Source organism: Scardinius erythrophthalmus, assembly GCF_964197995.2.
Source record: "Scardinius erythrophthalmus genome assembly, chromosome: 24".
NCBI lineage: Eukaryota > Metazoa > Chordata > Actinopteri > Cypriniformes > Leuciscidae > Scardinius > Scardinius erythrophthalmus.
In genome coordinates this window covers 21846705-21867634 of record NC_138244.1, presented here as the reverse complement: position 1 = coordinate 21867634, position 20930 = coordinate 21846705, and the positions used below count along the sequence as shown (strand labels likewise).

Here is a 20930-nt window from a genome sequence, read left to right as displayed (position 1 = left end):
CCCAGTCAGAGCTTTTCTGTTAAAAGAACACATTTTCTACCCCGTCTTTCCAATAGTATCTGGCAACCATGCGCTTGTGCGCGCGCTCTCTCTATACTGCTGAAGAAGCGCAGATGATCTGAAAACACAGACAAGTAAGCTGGAGTTCAGCAATCTTCATTTGAGATTTTCTACTTAAACTAAAGTGTCATTCAGTCGGTCTGTGTTCATCAAAATGCAGGCTGATATCCAGCAGTGTTTTTAATGTTGATCCTATTATACGAGCAAGAATGCAATTTTTCCTGATTATCCACACAATTTCGAATGTGACATTGATTTTATACAACAGATAAAAAATAGGATAATATTAAGTGATGTACTACATTTAAAACAGTATTGTCAGTAGGCTATATCATTGCTCTATTTTGCAACAAAAGCCACAGCAGAACTAAAGCACACAGCACTGATTCGTGAACGAATCTGTGGCTTTGAACGAATCGTGAGATTCAATGATCTGTTCATAAATACAGCCACTTGCTTTGTTACTGAATAAATGAATGACTTGATGACTCACTCATAAAGACAGTGACTTACCACCACCTACCGGCGATTTTAATTTAATATTTAAAATGTAAAAGTATCACTTGGTTTTTACCATCATTGCATATTTATTGAACATTGTTTTATTTAAAGCATTATTTATTTTATAAAGGTATTTATAAAGGTAAAAAATTAGGGGGAAAATATTGTCCCTTAATGGAAAAGGTGTGACTGCAGTCTAAGTGGAAGAAAGGGGGTATGGCACTCTAAAGAAATGGAGAACCACTGAACTAAGAAAAAGGGATATGTAGAATTTCACAAGTGCTACAGCTAAAGAGTGCAATGTCAATATAGCCTGTTACCTTGATTCAAATTTCTCTTAAGCTTAGGCTAATTGAATTGGCCTAGAGAGAAAAATTATAATGACATTTTTAATAAAGACTACATATAAAATAGCAACCAAAATGAATGTCGGTAACTGGAGTTTGACTAAAAGTAATGACTAAAAGTTGACCAAAAAATGCAATGACTTTCGTCAACTAAAACTAGACCAAAACTATGAAAGACAAAAAATGACTAAAATGTGACCAATAAGCATTTTCGTCTGAAGATGAAGACTAAGACTAAATCAAAAATGGCTGCCAAAATAACCCTGCTGAAGAGGATGTTGAATCACCTGAGCCCATCCAGCCATCCACCATGATCATCATAGACTGTAAGCCTGAGCCCACTGCAGACCCAGAGTCCGCCAATAAGCCCATGGCCGAGCCGAAGCCTGAGCCTATCTCTGCCTTGGAGCCAGAGCCCAATAAGAGGTCTGACCAGGTGTATGAGCTGGCAACACAGTCTATCTAAGTGGGCATCTTTGTAGAGTATGAGGGCATGACGTGGAGCCCTGCCCATACACCTTCTGCTGAGGGTGAGCTGAGCACCAAGTCTGTTTCGTCGTCAAGCATCATATCAGTGTGGATTATGATGCTCCCAAATGCCTTCCACTCCCAATTCCTCTCTCTTCGGCCAAGAAGGCTGTTTCTGAACTCTTAGCCTGTCCTGTTTCGGCCAAGGAGGCCATTTTTGAACTCTCAGTCTGTCTTGCATCAGCCAAGAACACCATTTTTTGAACTCTGCCTATCCTGTTTCAGCAGAGGAGGCCGTCTCGTAACCCTCTGCCCATGCTATCCAGTTCCTCAGTCCTGTCTCCGCTGGCTCCAGTAGTTGGCTCCCCCTTAACTCCCCGCTCCCTTGGCTCCAGCTGGAATCGTTGTCCTTACAGCTACATGGGAGGGACGAGGGCTTCCTCATCCCTCGGCCTCCACCTTGGTCAGTTGTTGCTCTGCTTTCGCCATGGACTTCTAGGCCCTTGTCTGCAACTTGGCCCTCCACCCCTTTGGCTCTTTTGGGCTCCTCCCTGGATGTTCCAACCATCATTTCCTCCCTGACTTCTCTCTTGTTCTGGGTTGTACTGTCTTCAGCTTTGCATCCTCATTCTAAGACCCATCTATGCATTGCCACCCTCCTCTGTAGGAATTTTGTTGTTGTTTTAAGGTTGTTTTTTTATTGGGGGGGGGGGGGATCATGGCACTATGCATGGCTGACGTGTTTAATTCGCTCTCCTGACACAAATGTAATTTTGTATGTCTATTAGTGTTGTTATGTGTCTTAAACGCATAGTTTATGCATGCGACAGTAAGATACAGTAAGGAAGAACTTTTGGATATTGGCAAAGTACACCACAAACTTAAATATCGCCTGTTGGACTTGACTTTCTATTACATCTGGACCCAACCAACACCAGCCGGCAAGACACGGCAGCACCGGCTTCGCGTGAGTGTTGTAGCCGATGATCAGTGCATCCAAGGTGAAGACGAGGTAAGAGAGGCGGGCTACATGCCAGACTAAAGGCTAGAGCTACGCTACCACTGCTACCTAGTCTGTAGCTAGCTAATGTCTGCTCAATCAAAAATAAGATGGACGAGCTGTGAACCAGAATTACAACCCAGTGTGAGATAAGGGAGTGTTGTGCTCTTACTGTCACGGAAACCTGGCTCTCGGACAAAGTGCCAGACTCTGGGAAGACCAGAGGGAGGCGGTGTCTGCGGTGTCTGTATGTTAACAACAGGTGGTGTGAGGATGTGAGTGTTGTTGGAAAGCACTGTTCTGTGGCTATTTAATTTTTTCATTTTTTGAGTTCCTGCTGGCTGTTTACATTCCGCTGGATGCACGGCGTCATCAGCAGGCAGGAGACTGTATACCCAATGCTGTGTTCATTGTGTCTGGTGATTTTAACAATTGCAACCTCAGGAATGTTCTCCTTATGTACCATCAGAATGTGTGTATTCCGACAAGGGAGAATAACATTTTTGACCAAGTGTACAGCAATGTGGAAAATGCTTATAAGGCTGTGCCCCGGTCACACTTTGGACAGACAGATCCTATTTCAGTGTTTCTCTATCCAGCCTACAGACAATTCCTCCAATAAGTAAAACTGTTAAAGTGTGGAATGAAGAACCGAAGTTATTGCTTCAGGAATGCTTTGAGAGTGCAAATTGGGGTGTGTTTAAAAAATTGCTGCTCTAAGAGGGGATGCCAATGTGGACTTGGAGTACTGTATGCTGCAGCTGTATCTGATTACATCAGCACATGCACTGAGAACATCAAGCCCACAAAAATCTGTAAGACCTATCCCATTGACAAACCTTGGATCAACTGCGAGGTGCCATGTTACGTGCTCGCTCCACCGCATTTACCCCAAATGCCAGTAACAATCTATGAAAATCAATCAGAAAGGCCAAGAGACATTACAGTTTGAAGCTGAAGGCATATTACACCACAGCAGATTCCCGGCGCATGTGGCAAGGCTTGCAGCACATCACGGAGTACCGGCAGAAGAGCCATGGAGCCACGATTAACAATGCTACACTCCCAGATGAACGAGTTCTATGCTTGATTTGAGGCCCTAAACATCAGCCATCAGCAAACGTGTAAGTCCTCTATCTGGACTTAGAGGCCACTCACCATGTCACCAGCGGAAGTGCGAATGGCTCTGAAGAGAACGAACCTACAGAAGGCAGCCGGCCCAGATAACATCCCCAGGTGAGCACTTAGGGTTTGCTTGCGGGACTGGCTGATGTGTTTACAGACATCTACAATCTGTCCCTCGCCCAGGCCTTGGTGCCTACCTGCTTTTAGTCCACCACAATTGTGCCCCTCCCAAAGAAAAACACTGCGACCTGCCTGAATGATTATTGTCCAGTTGCACTTACACCAAATGTTATGAAGTGTTTTGAAAGTAAAGTTATGTATTACATAAAAAGGATGATCCCAGCCACTTTGGACCCACTTTAATTTGCATATTGCCAAAATCGGTCCACTGATGATGCTGTTAATACTGGCATCCACACAGCCCTCACACATTTGGAGGTTAAGAATTCATATGTGAAAATGCTATTTATTGATTACACCTCAGCATTTAACACAGTCATACGACTATGTCTCTCTGAAAAGCTACTTACCCTCGGACTGACACCCTCCCTCTGTAACTGGGGCTAAACTTCCTGACAGACAGACCATAGTCAAGGAAACCGGACATCAGGCATCCGAACTGTGAGCACAGGGATCCCCCAAGGCTGTGTCCTGAGCCCGCTGCTGTATACCATATTCACCTATGACTGTGTAGCCTGTCAAACCAATACCAGGATTATAAAGTTTGCGGATGATACTACAGTCATTGGACTGATCACTGGTGGAGAGGAAACATCATACAGAAGAGAGGTGGCAGGACTGTTGGCCTGGTGTCAGGAAAATAATCTCTCCTTAAATGTACAGAAGACCAAGGAGATGATTATTGATTGTAGGAGGAGGAAGGAGCAGCATACCCCAATTTACATTGGTGAGACAGAGGTGGAGAGGGTGAAAACCTTTAAATTCCTCGGAACCTACATCAGCGAGGATCTCACCTGGTCTCACAACACCCAGCAGCGACTGTACTTCTTAAGAAGGTTGAGAAAGTTTGGCATGGCAAGCGAAATCCTCAGCAACTTTTACAGATGTTCAGTTGAAAGTGTGATAACCAGTTCAATCACAGTGTGGTATGGAAGCTGCACTTTTCAGGATAGGAAAGCACTCCAGCATGTGATAAAAACAGCACAGTTCATATGTGGAGTAGCCTTCCCATAACTTCAGGATACTTACAGCAGGTCATCAGGAGGGCCCACAACATCATCAGGGACATCCACATCCACAACACAATCTCTTCACACTGCTGCCGTCTGGGAGACGGTACATGAGTGTGAAATCAAGAACAAAAGACTCAAACAGTTATTATCCACAAGCCATTAGACTCCTGAACAACACATGAAACACTATCTCCCCATTATCTTACTGACCGTTATCTTGATTGTTGCACAATGGAAATTTGCACTTTTTTGTATATATTCTGTCTGCATTTATATGGTATTTTTTGTGTAAGGTAGACTTGCAAAGTAAGAATCTCATTGTGTGGTCAAAACCGTGGAGTTTTACTGTGCATATGACAATAAATATTGTATCTTGTGTTTAATGGTGGTATCCATTTAGTGGTATCCACTATTCATTTAATGCATTTAAAGTTTTGTAAGTGCAGTAACAAACTCTGAAGGTGGCTGATAATAACAGTTTTAAAATGTTCAATAGCTATTCTACACTTCTTGGCATTTTATTGATAGACAAAAATGACGGGGAGATAAGACTGGGAAGGATCTAGATACGATGTGTTACAGACTCAAACCTAATTTTCCCACATGAGCACCAAAATGATAAAAATGGGGATCCCATGAACAAACCACTTAGAAATGAGCCCAACATACAAGAGAAGATAGATGATACAGTATATATAAAATTTTCCCAAAAATTGTTTGAGAAGTCATAGGCAAATACTTGTGGTACTAATAACTATTCTCCAAAAATCTGAACAATTTATACTTTCATGTAATTTAGTTGCACTGTATGAACGGTTTTGTGGCAAAAAAAAACAAACATTTTTTTTCATTAAACATAGTTAATGCAAATAGTTTTGGTGCCAGAAACTGTTTGCAAAACATTCATACCTTGAAGTCATAGAGTAACATCATAGCTGATGTAAACAGTTGAGAATTTTCGTCATTAGCATCGTCATTAGAACGGCCACATCTGAGGCAGTAAGTGCATTGCATTAAGTTTTCATCAACTTACAGGTTATAAAGTTTATTGTAACTATGTGAGCGATAAGTTTTTTCTGTATTTTGACCAAAATCTCATGTTATAAAAGATGAAGTGCTATGCACAGGATATTTAAGACAGTACTGGCTATGACTCGACGACAAAAAAAAAAAAAAACTGTACATATTATATAACTTGTTTCAATTGAGTCCTATAGAAATTAAAGCAAATAGTTTAGGTGGCAGAAATTGATTGCAAATAATTCATACATTAATTTCATAGTTGATGCAATTAGCTTTGGTGCCAAAAAAAAGTATAATTTACTTGCACTGTATCTAATATGAATAGTTTTGGAGCCAAAAATGATCTTTGAATATTCAATTCTTTTGTGTCACTTGTTAAGTGACATGCTGAAAACAGTATGGTGATGTAGAGAGTTCAGACAGCTGGGTAACACTCACTGCAGGAGGTCCTGGTCTGTGAGAGCCGAGCACTGCAGCAGCTGCAATATGTGTGAGGACTCCGAGGAGCTGCTCAGATCTCCATCCCTGCAGCTCTTCGCCGTCATCTTCGACAAGCTGGAGCAGCTGAGGGCCAGTTCCAGAGCGTCCATCCAACAGCGTCCTGGAGCAAACGACATAAGGCTGTAGCCCTCAGGTGGACTCCATATTGAGAAGGCAGTTTTGCAGAAGATAAATGCTTATGCTCACCATCAGATTCAGATGCTGCCCTGAAGATCAGGTAATTACTAGGCAAGGGTTGTGTGATGGAACCAACGGTTTCTCCTTTAGGACCCTAAAAAAACACAGACACCAATCAATCCCAACAATAAGGTCAAGAAAACATGTTCTTGAAGATGTTCTTGTCTAACCTTCATGGCCCATATGGACTTATCCAGCGGATGGTAGAGTTTGAAGCAGAATCCGTCCTTCTTTGAGGGTCTTTCGATGAGTTTGCAGGCGTTGAGAAGAATCGTTCCCACCCAGTGATCCGAACCGGGCGTCTTGTATATCAGGAGAATGCCAGGCTTCAGGATGCACCATAATTTCGTCCAGCTCTTCAATGATCCCCGAATCTGATACATCCAAGAACCACATCTTAAAGCTGTTGTGAAATGATTCATTGTTAGAATGAAAACCAATTAGGTTTACTAACCTTTAGCCAGTTGGACATAATAACCACACTTGGATCCTTTAGTGCACTGAACAGTTCATTGGCGACCCTCTTCTTTTCCTGGCGATAGTTCTTTTTCTGAACCTACAATATAAAAGGTTAAGGTTTAATGCATTGCTCAAACACCAGCTAGGGGGCGTAAGTGGGCAGCAAGACGTATAAAATGTCTAAAAACCTTGTTGAACACTAGAGTGCACCAAACTAAAGAGCAACCAACAAAAGATATACAGTAGCTGCAAGCATAAATTAGTGGAATCTAAAGATGTGTTTTTTAGTCATTTAAAAAAAGTTTTGGTTTGTTTTCTATGAATTCTCTGTTGAACAATTATATACCTCTTTTAATTTTTAAATCGCTTTTAATGCTTTTATTTTAGATTGAGGAGAAGAAATCTGCCAGTCAATGCAAGCATCACTCATCTCGAACATAATCATTTTTGTTTTCGTAAAAGGATAACCCAAAATCAACATTAGAGTCTATGAGTTGCACTGACGGCCTTACATTTTAATGTCTAGATTGAAAACTCAACAAATCTATGTACATTTTAGAGTTAGAAACATTTAAATTTATAACGGCTTTTGCCAAAGATGATGAAAAAAGAGGTTCATTATTTTAGTAATAACACTAACAAGACCAGTCTATTTTATATACTATTAAAGTAGTTCTTAATGTTTTGAATTGGCTTTATTATTGGCTTTTTATACTTTTAGTTCAGTTTTTTGTTTTGTTTTAGTAATATATTTTATGTGCTCTTTTTATTAGTTTTTTATTTAGCTTTATTTTTATTTCAGTTTCAGTTTTAGCTTTAGTCATTTTAGTAGTTCAATTTAGTTGCCATGCAACATTTATAATTTTTGTTTACATTTTTTTAATTGAACCTTTTCATCAAATACTGATAATTAATTTTATTTCAAGTAACAAAAATGGGTTTAATATTTATAGTTAACAATAACAACACTGGACGAGTGGTTCATTAGATAAAGATTTTTAAAGGATTCACAGAAAATTTCAAATACCAAAAACATTTTCACAACAGAATGTTAAGAAAGGTCCTTATTTGAGGCAAATGTGTTCCTACTTTCTAGTGAGATGTTTCCGTACATCCGTCCCAAAAATGACAAAAAAGCCCTAACCAGTCCCTAGCCACATGCAAAGTTTGGTGAGATAACATTTGTTGCTGTTCAAACTTCAAAGTAAAAAGATGAAAAACAAGCCAGATGAAAAGCTGGATTCAATATTTTTATAAATATTTTAGGATTTCCTCTGCTTATAGAGGAAGTGCCTGTACGAAGGTTCTGTGCCGTCCACCTGTTGACACCGCAACCAAGCTGCTGTTTTGAGAAACTGGGTCAGGAACTCAGCCTTGAGTGGGAAGCACATCATACCTTAAGCGATTCTTTCCTTGCCAGCTTCTCCGTGGGCGAGGAAGACTCCTTCTCCAAACCAATAAACATTCTGGACTCCGACTGAGGCAAAGAAGAGATTGCAAAACAGAAAATCCCACAAAAAGTTCACATGAGATCAAAATTGACCATGTTTGCTTTTTTAATACATGTTCATGATCTTAATATTCAATTCACCACTGCACATTATTCCCAAAAAAATAATAATAATAAAACAAGATTTGTAGTCATTTTGCTCCACCTATTAAGTGACTTGATAACATTTGACATTTTTCCCTCATTGAATATCCTTACATTACGGAAACAAAACGGCTTGCGAATGCCGTTTCATGCTCACTTTCCCATCATAATCATATTAAGTAAGTATATTAATTTAGAAATTGTAATTCAAATGAAGCAACTTCCAGCTACAACTCTTTCACACTAACTGCAATAGGAGCCAGGCTAAATGCAGCAGGTCTGTTTGGTCAGCTGTGGGTGTCAGTTGAACCATGGAGAAGACAACTTCCCTCTTAGGCTCAAATTAGCCTGTAAACCAGATGATTGAGTGTGGAGTCCAGAATAACACCAGTAATGTTATTTCACAGTTTTATATTCAGGGGTGTTACCAAAAATAAAACAATACAAATTTTACAAAATGTGACCTGATAAAGTATATAAATCACCAGTTTTTCTAAAATAACACCGTCCCAACTAGCCTAGAAATCTAGACGCACCCTAGCGGCAGCAAAATGTATTTCGCAGCCAGGTACGTCTAGCAACTCTCAATAAACCTTCTCGCTGCAAAACCCCAGATTGGGTCAGGCCAATCACGTTGTGTATAGAGTAGGCGGGGGCGGGCTTAACATACACGACAGAGTTGCGACGGTTACCTGGCTGCTGCTACTTGAAAACAAAGAATGGCGGCTGCTGATGGAGAACAACGGTCTTTCGAATCGGCTTTGGCCGCGACTCTGGAGGACTTGGAGTTAAGTTTTTCTTTGAGAAAAGAGCAAAGAACGGCACTTAAGTCATTCTTAAAAAAAGGAAGATGTGTTCGTCGTTTTGCCGGCCAGATATGGCAAAAGTTGAATATATCAACTAAGCTCCGCTGTTGGGAAAACGCTCTGGTTGGTTGAAGCGCTGTCCTATTGCGTGCAGAGGGAATTTGGAAGACAGCCGTTTATCCCGCCCCTCGGATTGAGCCGTGACTATGGTGAGTTTCCAGACCTAACATCTTGATGTAGGTCTGGCTTGCCAGGCTACGTCCCAACAGCAACACGAGGTAAAGTTGTAGCGGGAGTCCTTGTCTCTCTTGCCTCCCCTGACCCTATTGAGTTTTAACAGACCCCCTAAAGGGGAGGTTTGGTGGGAGGTAAGAGAATGAATGGGGGAAAGTCACTTTAGAGGAGGCAATGGCCGTGCCCGAAATCGCCCCATATACCCTTAAATGTACAGTAGGCAATTTTCGGAGAGGCTAGCAATAGCAAGTTAGCTTTCAAAGCATGAGAGCCCACCCTTCAGAGCATCTCCAGAGCAGAGTCTGAAAAGCATCACGAGAGACGGCGTTAAATTACCTCATGTCTCAAACCACATACCATTACAATAATGAATGTAATCAACTTACAGAGCTCTTAATTGTCCCACCTGATTGCTGCAGATTAATTTCACCATTGATAGTGTTGATATATGAACGCAAATCCGAGTCTGAGGATGTAAACCGCTCCGGATAGAACATCACAGGTTTCCATCTCGTAATTACGGTTACGACAAGGGGTGAAAGCAGCATAAGCTCATTGTTTTATTTCAGGAGGAACTAGCCTATAAAAGACGTCTGCTGTTTGTGTGTGGCGTTCGGCGACTGTCTGTCAACAACTCTGCATCGCCTTACAGACAGAGATGGGAAGTAACGAAGTACAAATACTTACTGTTACTGTACTCAAGTCGATTTTTCTGATATTTTTAATTTACTTTACTATTTATTTTTGTTACGACTTTTTACTTTTACTCCTTACATTTTTAACACGAATATCGGTACTTTCTACTCCTTACATTTACAAAATTGGCTCTTTACTTTTACTCCTTACATTTTTAACACGAATATCGGTACTTTCTACTCCTTACATTTACAAAATTGGCTCTTTACTTTTACTCCTTACATTTTTAACACGAATATCGGTACTTTCTACTCCTTACATTTTACAAAATTGGTACATAGTACATAGTACATAGTTTCCATGACAGAGATCAAGATAAATATTTTCATTACTACCTGGAGCTGCCAGTTTGCTAATCATTCAAATGATTTTTAAACAGCAAGCAAAAAATATGCCAACTAAGCGGCAGCCCTTCCAGGGAACTCAGTGTCCGAATTCACTCACTCGTTTTCATTCATTCTTCAAGTGGACTATTAGTGGAGTAATGTAGGGAATCGGGGGTGATTTCATACACAACTAATGCCTCCATCGCGCTATAATTGGTTTGTTAATCCTGTCTCTTATTTTTGTGTGCGTTTGTGAATCGTCTGAAAGAACAAAATGATGGCGTTAATGGGAAGAATATTTAAAAAGTAAGAAAACAACTTGTTTTCTTGCCCTTAATGCCCTTAAAACATGATTTGTGGCAGATTTTTTGGTGAGCAATCAGCTTGGTGAACTTAAAGGTACATCTTCATGTCTGTAACCAGTGTATAGAGAGTGATAACTGATGATCCAGAAATAAGTTGACTATTAAAAGAATAGCTGAACATCATAGCTGAACAATATTTGTTTAAATTATTACTGTCTTTAGTTATTTTTTTTAATAAATGTAAAAATGCTTAAAGCACTAACTTGATGAGATTTAAACTTGGTTACATTAAACAGATGATTAATAACATTGTTAATGTAAAAATACAAAACAAAAGTGGATTTAGTTTCTTTTCTTCTTCTTTTGATGTAACGTAATGTTTATTTTACCAGAAAAATGTGACAAAGTGTAACTGAGACATTTGATTTATATAAAAAAAAAAAAGAAGAGGACTTTGACTCCTCATTTCAACACACCACTGCGCCATATAAATAGTAAGTAATCAAAATATTATCAGAATATCCAACTAATAGTTACAGTAGTTGCAGGTGCAATGCTAAATGCTTTTTTTTTTCAGGCTTATACAAATGCGATGCATAAATGTTATAGTTCGATGTCTCACATGGGTGAATGAATGACAGGCTTTTACTCTAGATTCGACCATTAAAAACACATGATGCAGACAAATGCGTTTTATATGTGCCTGTTTTGGTTCTGATTTACTAAAAGCTTTTACCGCATGTAAAACAGTTTGAGCGAAATTAATAAGGAGGACTGTAATTGGTTGAGTTTTGACATGCGCTAATTGCAGGTCATTTCGCTTCGCATTAGCAGAGGTCTAGTGAATCCTTTAAGCTTTCATTTAGCAGCATTTGGAAATAAACTATTAGAAGGTTAACTAGTAAGCGGGTTGAAATGACAGATGTGTTATGGAAATGCTCTTCAACCAGCAAGTACAGTGAATTTTCATTCCCATCTGCATTATTTTGCCGTCACATTCCATGCAGGCAGTCAACAAAAGATGAACGCACCACGCTGCTGGGCGACCGGGCCGGGCTGACCTCATCCCTCGGTAAGGGCAAACCGTTCCGCTCCGTTTCATTACCTGGAGAACACACACATGCACACACACGCACGCACACACCCACACCAGCAAACGAACACCTCATTAATATCAAGGGCAATAAATTATAATCAACAGGACTATGAATACACATGTAACTCTACAGTAAATAACATTTTAGCAGTATATCAGGGGATATCAAAACATAGTCAGCTCAGTTAAAGATTAAAGGAAATATATTTTTTTACACTTTCTTTTTGTAGTACATGTCCCTTATTGTGCAGCTGTTCGTAGCATGTAGCTGTGTGGTTTCTATGATATTCTAAGTGGTTGTCAGGGCATTGCTATGCAGTTGCTATGGTGTTCTGAGTGGTTGGCAGGGATGGTTTGAAGCTAGGTTGTTCTAGAGCCATTAAAATCAGAGTTCTGACACTTAGGAATTGAGGAATGCGGAAGTAAAGCGTGTCATGGAGCAACCAATAGTTCCAAACAACCAATAGTTCCAGCATTGAATCCCATTCATTTCAGTGTTTCCCAATTACACTCGCTGGAAAGTTGATGAAATTACTGCATATTTTGAGATTTTATTGCATTAATTAGTTGAAGCCCGTTATAGTTAGATCGTTAGACTCTAATTGCAGTTAGATAACATGAGCAGCACTGCAACAGCAACTGACCAGATGCTAGCTGTCATATTTTAACAGTTTTAATCTCTCTGCGATCTTTCTCTCCAAGTAGGAGGTCGAAGAAGTTTCGTATAGCGCCTGGATATATAATAAAGAGTTGAATGCAATTGCCTTGTTATATAAAACACTATTTAGAACTTATTTCTTGGGTTAAATTCAGTATGCTAGCATCATTAATTTATATTCACCTGTTGTGTGAATGCTTAGGAGTATCATAAAATAACATTAGGATGTTAACAACATCAAGGGCACTATTTCAACAAACTAAGCACATGGTCTAAAGCGCAGGGCGCAAGCGCACTTTGGGCGTGTCTGAATCCACTTTTGCTAGTTTAACGACAGGGAAAAATGGTCGGCGCACCCGGCGCTTGGTCTAAAAGTGTTGTTCCTATTCTCATAATGAGTAATGGGTGTGTTTTGGGCGTAACGTGCAATAAACCAATCAGAGTCTCATCTCCCATTCCCTTTAAAAGCCAGTTGTGCTCATGCCATGGCAGATTCGCTATTTACATGGTGGAATTAACAAGCGGAAAGACTGAATGCTTCTCGAGCGAGGACACGGATCTGCTCGTGCGCGAGGTTAAAGGCCATGTTGCAGGTTAACAACCACTGTCGATTAATGGGTACATAAATCACTCAAGATATGTATATCATTTTTAAAATGTCCCAAAAATGGCCTTAAAGACTATTTTTTTACGTTTTTGGTATTAACGGTTTTTTTACGCAACTCGGTGATGACGTCACGTTGGGGAGAAGTGGAGGAAAGGTAGCCTCAGCCTAGTATTATGGTGCGTTCAAAGTCATCTCGTATAGATCGTATTTACGAGTTGAACGCCACCACAATGTCGTAAATACTTAATAATTAAATGCATGGTCCGAGGAGAATGAGTGGAGAGTTGGTGAAGTGTTCTGGTGAGTTGCTATCATTTAACAACGCAGCAATGAGCACTGGAGCTAGTCTACGAGCAGCAGTGCACAATAACGCCACTTTTTTTTTCTTTTCATCTAGAAATAGAAGGCATCATGCTAGCTATATGGGTGTTTCTAAGCGTTTATCTCTTCCTCCGGTGAAAATGTTGTTGCAAACGTAGCCGCCGCATGTCTGTCGCTGTGTTTGGCAGGTGCTTGTCTGGGCGCCAGCGGTGCCGTCCCATGGAAACTGCGCTGGAAAGCTTGTGCTGTAGGGAAGTGAGTGTGTTTTGGTCGCTGGTCGAGGAGCTCACCCCGCACCAGATGTGACGTGCCTCACTCAGCATCCAGAGTTTTTACACCCAGCCCAAACAGTAGTTCACCATTGTCAATCTACCTACTATATATTTCTATATATTTATCTATCTAGCTGCTAGCTATCTATGCTATTGCTAACGTTATGCTATCTGGCTGTCTGCCTATCTCTCTATACTAGCCTATCTATCTATCTATTTATCTGTCTGTCTATCTATATCTATTTATTTATCTATAATCTGCGCTAACGTTATCTGAATACTCTCGTCTGCTACTCGTCTCTCTAGTCACTCTCAATGCGGGCCGCGGGCTTTGGTAAATTCTCTCCCCAACGTGACGTAATGGCATTGTGGGGGAAAGGAGAGTCGTTGCAAACCGCTCTACTTTTTCGTATTATATTCCGCTTTGTGATACCCAACGACATAAAATACAATGGATAATTGTATTAAATGTTTATTACCAACAAGTAAATAGCACAAATTCGATGAAAAAAAAAACCTGCAACACGGCCTTTAAAGCGCAAGCAGACCATCTACGGGACAAGCCGGACTCCACCATACATATTAATCTTTTACATTCAGTCAGTTTTCAATTAACCGACTATGTTTAAGTTAAAACTTGCCAAGACAGGCATTTTGACATATTTTTGTGTGTATTTGTCCTTTTAAGCGCATGCCCGAAGCCCAACGTAGCCTATAGGCTTCTTGTCCGTGATTAAGTGGTTGCCAGGGCATTGCATTGTGGAATATTTAGGGAAGCTAAATGCACTATGAATGAGGTTTTATGATGAAAAACCATACTGCTCTTGAATTCTTTAACACAATTGTTTACCATAACCGTAGTTACTTAGAAGCAGTAAGCTCCTCCATGTCTCTTGTGCTCAAAGGATGTAATGCTTCCACACATTTAAGAATAGAATGGATACCTGGGCTGAGCGGGTACAGTTCATGGTCTCCTCCATAGGACAGGTTGCGGGTCAATAGACGCGGGTCGATCTGAGGAGGTGACGTGGCTGTGGGACAGAGAGAGAACCGTCTGCGGAACAAGTTCTCCTCCTTCATTGTGTCAGCCAGTCTGTCCACCTGCAGGAGAAAGGAGGAATATCATTATAGTGTGAGGCAGCATAATGCACTGAAATACTAATGGATCATCACACACATACACACAAATTAATGTTAATGCTGCGGTGTTATGCAGCCCTTTTCCATAACAGAGGTAATAGATAATCAGCAAAGCAAAGTGGGAGTGTGTGAGCAAATGTATGTCCGGATGAAACTGTTCCAGAAAGCTTATGCAACACAAAAATGGATGCTAAATGAGAAGAGCAGCAGACAGAATCTAAATATTTTAAGACGAAGTCTATAAATGTGAGTTTGCAAACTGACCTGATTCTAGTGAGGAGAGTGCCATCTACAAGAAAATAATGGCAAGAAAACAGAACTTTCTAATGTGTTGTCCAAGAAAATTACTCTTATAAGTCCATCCATGTGTATATACAGATTTCAAAATCAACCACAACCAATGGCACAGTATTTTTTTGTTATTTAAAGGCCACATTAGTAATATGCGCCTATAGGCGGGTTCACTACAATCTGCTTATTACACACACAGGGATGCGCAGCAGCACAAAAACATGCCAAATATTAAAAATAAAAGGATTACAATGTAAAAGATTATTATTGTGTACATAAAGGTATGGTGGAATCCGGCTTGTCCCGTAGATGGTTTGTTTTGCGCTTTAAACTCGCGCACAAGCAGATCCGTTTCCTCGCTAGAAAAGTGTTCAGTCTTTCCGCTTGCAAATTCCGCCATGTAAATAGCGAATCCGCCATGGCACGAGCACAACTGGCTTTTAAAGGGAATGGGAGATGAGACTCTGATTGGTTTATTGCACGTTACGCCCAAAACACACCCATTACTCATTAAGAGAATAGGAAAATCCTTTTAGACCATGCGCTTAGATCATTAAAATAGAAGTCCTAGAAACTTACATACCTTACCTTTAAAGGGGTCATATAATGCCATTTTTGTACAAGCTAATCTGATTCTTTAGGGTCTAAATTAAAAGTTTGTAATATACTTTAATTAAAAATTCTCATTAGTATTGTAAGAAAACACTAATTTTACCTGGTCAAAAACAGCTCTGTTTTCAGCACGCCGTTTCAGTGCATGTGTCTTTAAATGATAATGAGCTTTGCTCACCCCGCCCCTCTGTTCTGTGCGTACACCGTTTCTAACACAATAACCACGTGTTGTTCATTATAAACGTGGCATTATGAATTATATTGAGAAGGTCGTACATAGAAAACATGCCGTAATGTACCTGAGTGTAAACCTTAGACGCATTCATCGTGAAGCCTGCAGCAAGGTTTGCAAATTTCGCAAAGATTAATATAAATACTAATATAAAGGTTAATAAAACATTACACTCACATCTTCTGGAGGTTCAGCAGGAACACGTTGGTACCGATCCGTTTTTTCTCGTTTGTAAAGCTGTCTGGTGTGAAATGATTCGCGCCCCCCGTGAGGGAATCCCCGCGTCAATCCTTTGGGCATATCGCTTCAAAAACAAAACTCAGCCACTGCATCTATAACGGCTCAGATTTAGGAACATCCAAATAATTGCTGTGTTCCTTATTACATCTAAGAACAGAACACCACAATCGCTTAGACGCCATTCTACTCCAGCATATCAACAATGGCGGACTACTATGACGACGGCTGTCACAGCTCGCTCAGGGCGGGTCTTGTGTTGAAACACGGCTGTCAATCACAATAGCGGGAGGGGCGTACGATCTTATGACGTCACAATATCGAACGGCTTGATTTCAGAGATGGTCAAACATATAAGGAGATTAAAACAAAACCACTGGATGGATTTTTATCATGATAGGATGGTTGTGCACAGGCACTGCCAACAGACATTTCAGTGCAATCAACTTGTAAAAGTGCATGTACCATTATATGACCCCTTTAATTATTCACTAAATCACTCCATTACCCACATGCATTCTTTAGATAATTAGGTTTGAAATCTAGGGCTGTGAAATGAAAGGTTTAAGGTTACATAAGATGACACTAATCAAAGTAGCAAGTCTAAACAGCATGGGCTTTTAGTTGCAGAGCATCTGAATCAAGTTCCCAGCATCATTCCTTCTCATGTAAAGGAGCTAAAAATAGTCTTTCTGCTGCAGTGTGGGTCTGACGGGGGGTGTGGGAGCTGCCGTCTGTAAGGTGCACAGTTACAAACCCAGCTCTACCTCTCTTTCTCTCACCAGTGCTCTGCAGGGTAATGAACCCCACCCTGCATGTGGCCAGGCAGCCAGATGAACCAATCACAGCTCAGGGCAGGACGGGATGGATTCAATTGGCCGTGCATCTGGCTGCTGTTCAGTTTTACTCTGTTTATAAGACTATGAGCGGCAGAGAGATGAAAACACATCCTAAATAGACTAAAAAAATAGAACACCCTGCAAAAAGAATGTAGAAAAGCCCTTTTATATACATGAAAATGACGAAAGAGATCTCTTTAAAGGTGAGGTTTGCAAAAAAAAATGTCAATGTTAAAGGAACAGTTCACTCAAAAATGAAAATTGTTTACTCGTTTCATATTCATTTGACTTTCTTTCCTCCATGGATAACAAAACAATAAAATAAAATAGAAATGAATGACGACCAAGGCTGTCAAAAAGGACAGAATGACTCCAAGTCGTATAGGGGTCAATGATGTTATTTTTGTCCAATCTAATCAGTTATTCAAAAAAAAAAAAAAAAAATGCAATTCACACATACTGTACAATGACTTCAGTGCAAAAGTTTCTATAATGAGCATGTTTTTAGATTCTGTGTTATTAGACTCGGACAGAAATAATATTCATGGATGAGATTATCAACGTTACTGTAGTATGAAACTGGAACGATTGCTAACTTTGATTACGCCGCAGACACCGCTTCCGCTTCTTCCAGTCAAGCGTATGTGGGGTAATGCAGCGCTGTTTTATAATTTACATTTCTCTGTTGAAAATGATGTTATAACTGAACTATCTGAACTCTTGACTTATCTATGTTCCATGTCTCCAAATGTTATCATGCTGGGTGATTTTAACATTCATATAGATAATGTCAGTAATACATTTACAAGTGAATTTTTATCATGTTTGGATTCCTTTGGTATGCAACAATTTAACACACTCCCCACTCATACTAAGGGGCATACTCTTGATCTTGTTTGCGGTTCTGGTATAACACCTTATAATTGTACTGTTTCTAATCTGTCCATATCAGATCACCTGCTGGTGTCCTTTTGTGACAGTTTTTAAGGTAAACCCGTGTTGTCAGATCACATTTCGGAATATTAAGAACATTGATGTGCCTACTCTTGCTGATGAACTTGCCATCTTCGCCAGTAAATCTGATTTCTCTACTGTTGATGAACTGGTTACATATTACAATGATAGACTGAACATGATTTTAGATGAATTCGCACCTGTGAAAACTCGAACAGTTTCATTTGTACATTCAGCTTCTTGGTTTACACCTGAACTGCGTGAACTTAAAACTAAAGGCCGTAGGGTAGAGCGGTTGTACGTCAGGTCTGGCCTTACTGTTCATAAAGAAATGTATTCTGAACATATTCAAAATTATAAAAATGCACTGTCCAAAGCTAAATCTGATTACTACTCCAACAGAATTGGAGTTAGCAATGGGAACTCCAGGTCTCTTTTCTTGGTGGTAAACAATATTCTGCAACCACCTGATTCTTTGCCATCTGATATGTATTCCATTGACTTTTTTTTGCATCTAAGGTTGAAAATGTACATCAGCAATTACTTACTGGTACTTTCCACAAAGACTCCTGTCAGTCTATCACTCACACACCTCCCCACTCCATTTTCTCTACCTTTACACTACCAACTACTTCAGAGATAGTGGGTCTGATAGATAAATCTAAATCTTCGACTTGTCAGTTAGACCCCCTACCAACTCCTTTAGTGAAAGCTTGTTTACCAGCCCTGTCGCCATTGATTACAAAAATTGTTCACGCTTCACTTGTTTCTGGCTCTGTATCTCCATCTCTTAAATCTGTTATTATTACTCCCATACTTAAGAAACCAGGGGGTGATCCATTTAATTTTTTCAAATTTACCATTTCATCCATATGAACATCTTTCCAATAATAACTTGTATGAACAATTCCAATCTGGTTTTTGTACCCACCATAGCACTGAGACTGCTCTTGTCAGAATAACCAATGATCTACTGCTGGCAGCTGACTCTGGGCTTTTAACCATACTTGTGCTTCTTGACTTGAGCGCTGCCTTTGATACTGTCTCACATAAGATACTTCTTGACAGGTTAGCTTCTATTGGGATTACTGGCACTGCTCTTTCTTGGTTTAGGTCATATCTATCTGGACGCAGTCAGCATATTCAATTAAAACGTTTAGATCAAGAACATCTACAGCAGGGGTGGGCAAACTTTTTGGCTCAAGGGCCACACTGGGTTTTAAAATTTGACAGAGGGCCGGCCCAGTAGCAGATTATAAAACACGATCTCATTAAATTGCGTATCTTTATACCACGAATTTAAATTCTCGTGCCATTTATACGCCAAAAATATATTTTTTTTGCGTGCATATGCTGCGCACTGTAAACCCTTTGGTTAGGATTAGGGGTGCAGAGTGCGTGCCTATTACACGCTATTAAAGGGATAGTTCGCCCAAAAATGAAAATTCTGTCATTTACTCACCCTCAAGTTGTTCCTGTATGAATTTCTTTTTTCTGCTGAACACAAAAGAAGATATTTTGAAAAATGTCGGTAACCAAACAGTTGATGGACCCCATTGACTTCCATAGTAGGAAAAAAAATACTATGGAAGTCAATGGAGTCCATCAACTGTTTGGTTTACCCGAGATTTTTCAAAATATCTTCTTTTGTGTTCAGCAGAAAAAAAGAAATTCATACAGGTTTGAAACAACTTGAGGGTGAGTAAATGATGACCGAATTTTCATTTTTGGGCGAACTATCCCTTTAAGTGCGTATCATATGCACGCGAAAACTGCGTTTCATAAGAACTACAAATACAATTCGTGGTATTCGCACTTTCATGAGATCGGGCTGGGCAAACACATTTACGTTGTGGCAACGTCTGCGCGAAATTCAACAACTGAGAGACGACATTCTGACAATACATTTTTTTTATGCTAGATATCCCCCATTTAGCATGTTATGTTTTGAGGTTAATTTTTAAAAAACGAAAATTTGGAAAAAAACGAAATAAACGAATATACAAATTTATTTTAAGTATAATAAAATAAAACATAAAAAGCAAATGCAGATCAGAACATTTAATGAACAAAACCGGGTTCTGTACATGGCAGACGTCAGGGGAGCGTAGTCGAAAGCCGGGCGATAAAGGTTTTGTAAACGGAATCAGTCAGGAGGATACATCCACAAATCCAGAGTAGCAAAACTAAATAGCAGAAAAATCAAAGGAAAAACTTAACGTGTGCAAGCGGTTACCAAACATTTTTTTCTCTGTGAGTTTTCAAAAAAAGGAAAAAACATTAACGTGCACCAAGTCTATGCGCTTAAGTTGCTGTCTGTTTGGTTTCCATGGTGACGCGTCTAGCTTGTTACGTGACACACCGCAGCCACAACAGCGCTGAATGAATGATGATCTGCTTTTATGTCATTTTTCCTTTTTTTACATTTGTTAGCTATGGCATGAAATATCTGATATTCCGATTGTCAGATATATGCAACGCAATTTATATATAACGCAAAGTATTGCAAGAAAAAGGCTAAATTAATGCGATCTTAAGACAATTTTTTAAATACTCGACGGGCCGGATTAAACAGCCTAACGGGCCGTATGTGGCCCGCGGGCCGTAGTTTGCCCACCCCTGATCTACAGTCACCACTGGTGTTCCCCAGGGTTCTGTTTTGGGCCCGCTTCTTTTCAATATTTATATGCTCCCTCTTGGTTATATTTTGAGGAAATATGGTATTAAATTTTCACTGTTATGTGGATGACACCCAACTTTACATGTCTGCCAAACACACTGGGTCTTTTCCTACCTTCTACTGAGCACATTTCTCCAGTTCTTCAGCAATTGCACTGGCTTCCAGTAAAGTATAGA

At 39.9% G+C, this 20930-nt stretch overlaps 1 protein-coding gene across 4 annotated transcripts in view; it reads right to left on the bottom strand.

Moving 5' to 3' along the window:
- The window catches only part of osbpl5 (oxysterol binding protein-like 5), a 61899-nt gene that overhangs the window by 18557 nt on the left and 22412 nt on the right, over positions 1-20930 (bottom strand). For 3 of the 4 annotated variants that reach the window (XM_081355581.1, XM_081355582.1, XM_081355583.1), the window contains exons 2-8: positions 14714-14870; positions 11847-11920; positions 8251-8331; positions 6850-6951; positions 6566-6769; positions 6405-6489; positions 6156-6318 (exon numbers count right to left, since the gene is read on the bottom strand). In XM_081355581.1, coding sequence (XP_081211707.1) covers positions 6156-6318; positions 6405-6489; positions 6566-6769; positions 6850-6951; positions 8251-8331; positions 11847-11920; positions 14714-14849 — 845 coding nt within the window. In that variant the 5' untranslated portion in view covers positions 14850-14870. Of the gene's footprint in view, positions 1-6155; positions 6319-6404; positions 6490-6565; positions 6770-6849; positions 6952-8250; positions 8332-11846; positions 11921-14713; positions 14871-15173; positions 15195-20930 lie in introns of those variants that run through there. The other variant, XM_081355584.1, reaches the window with a different exon arrangement.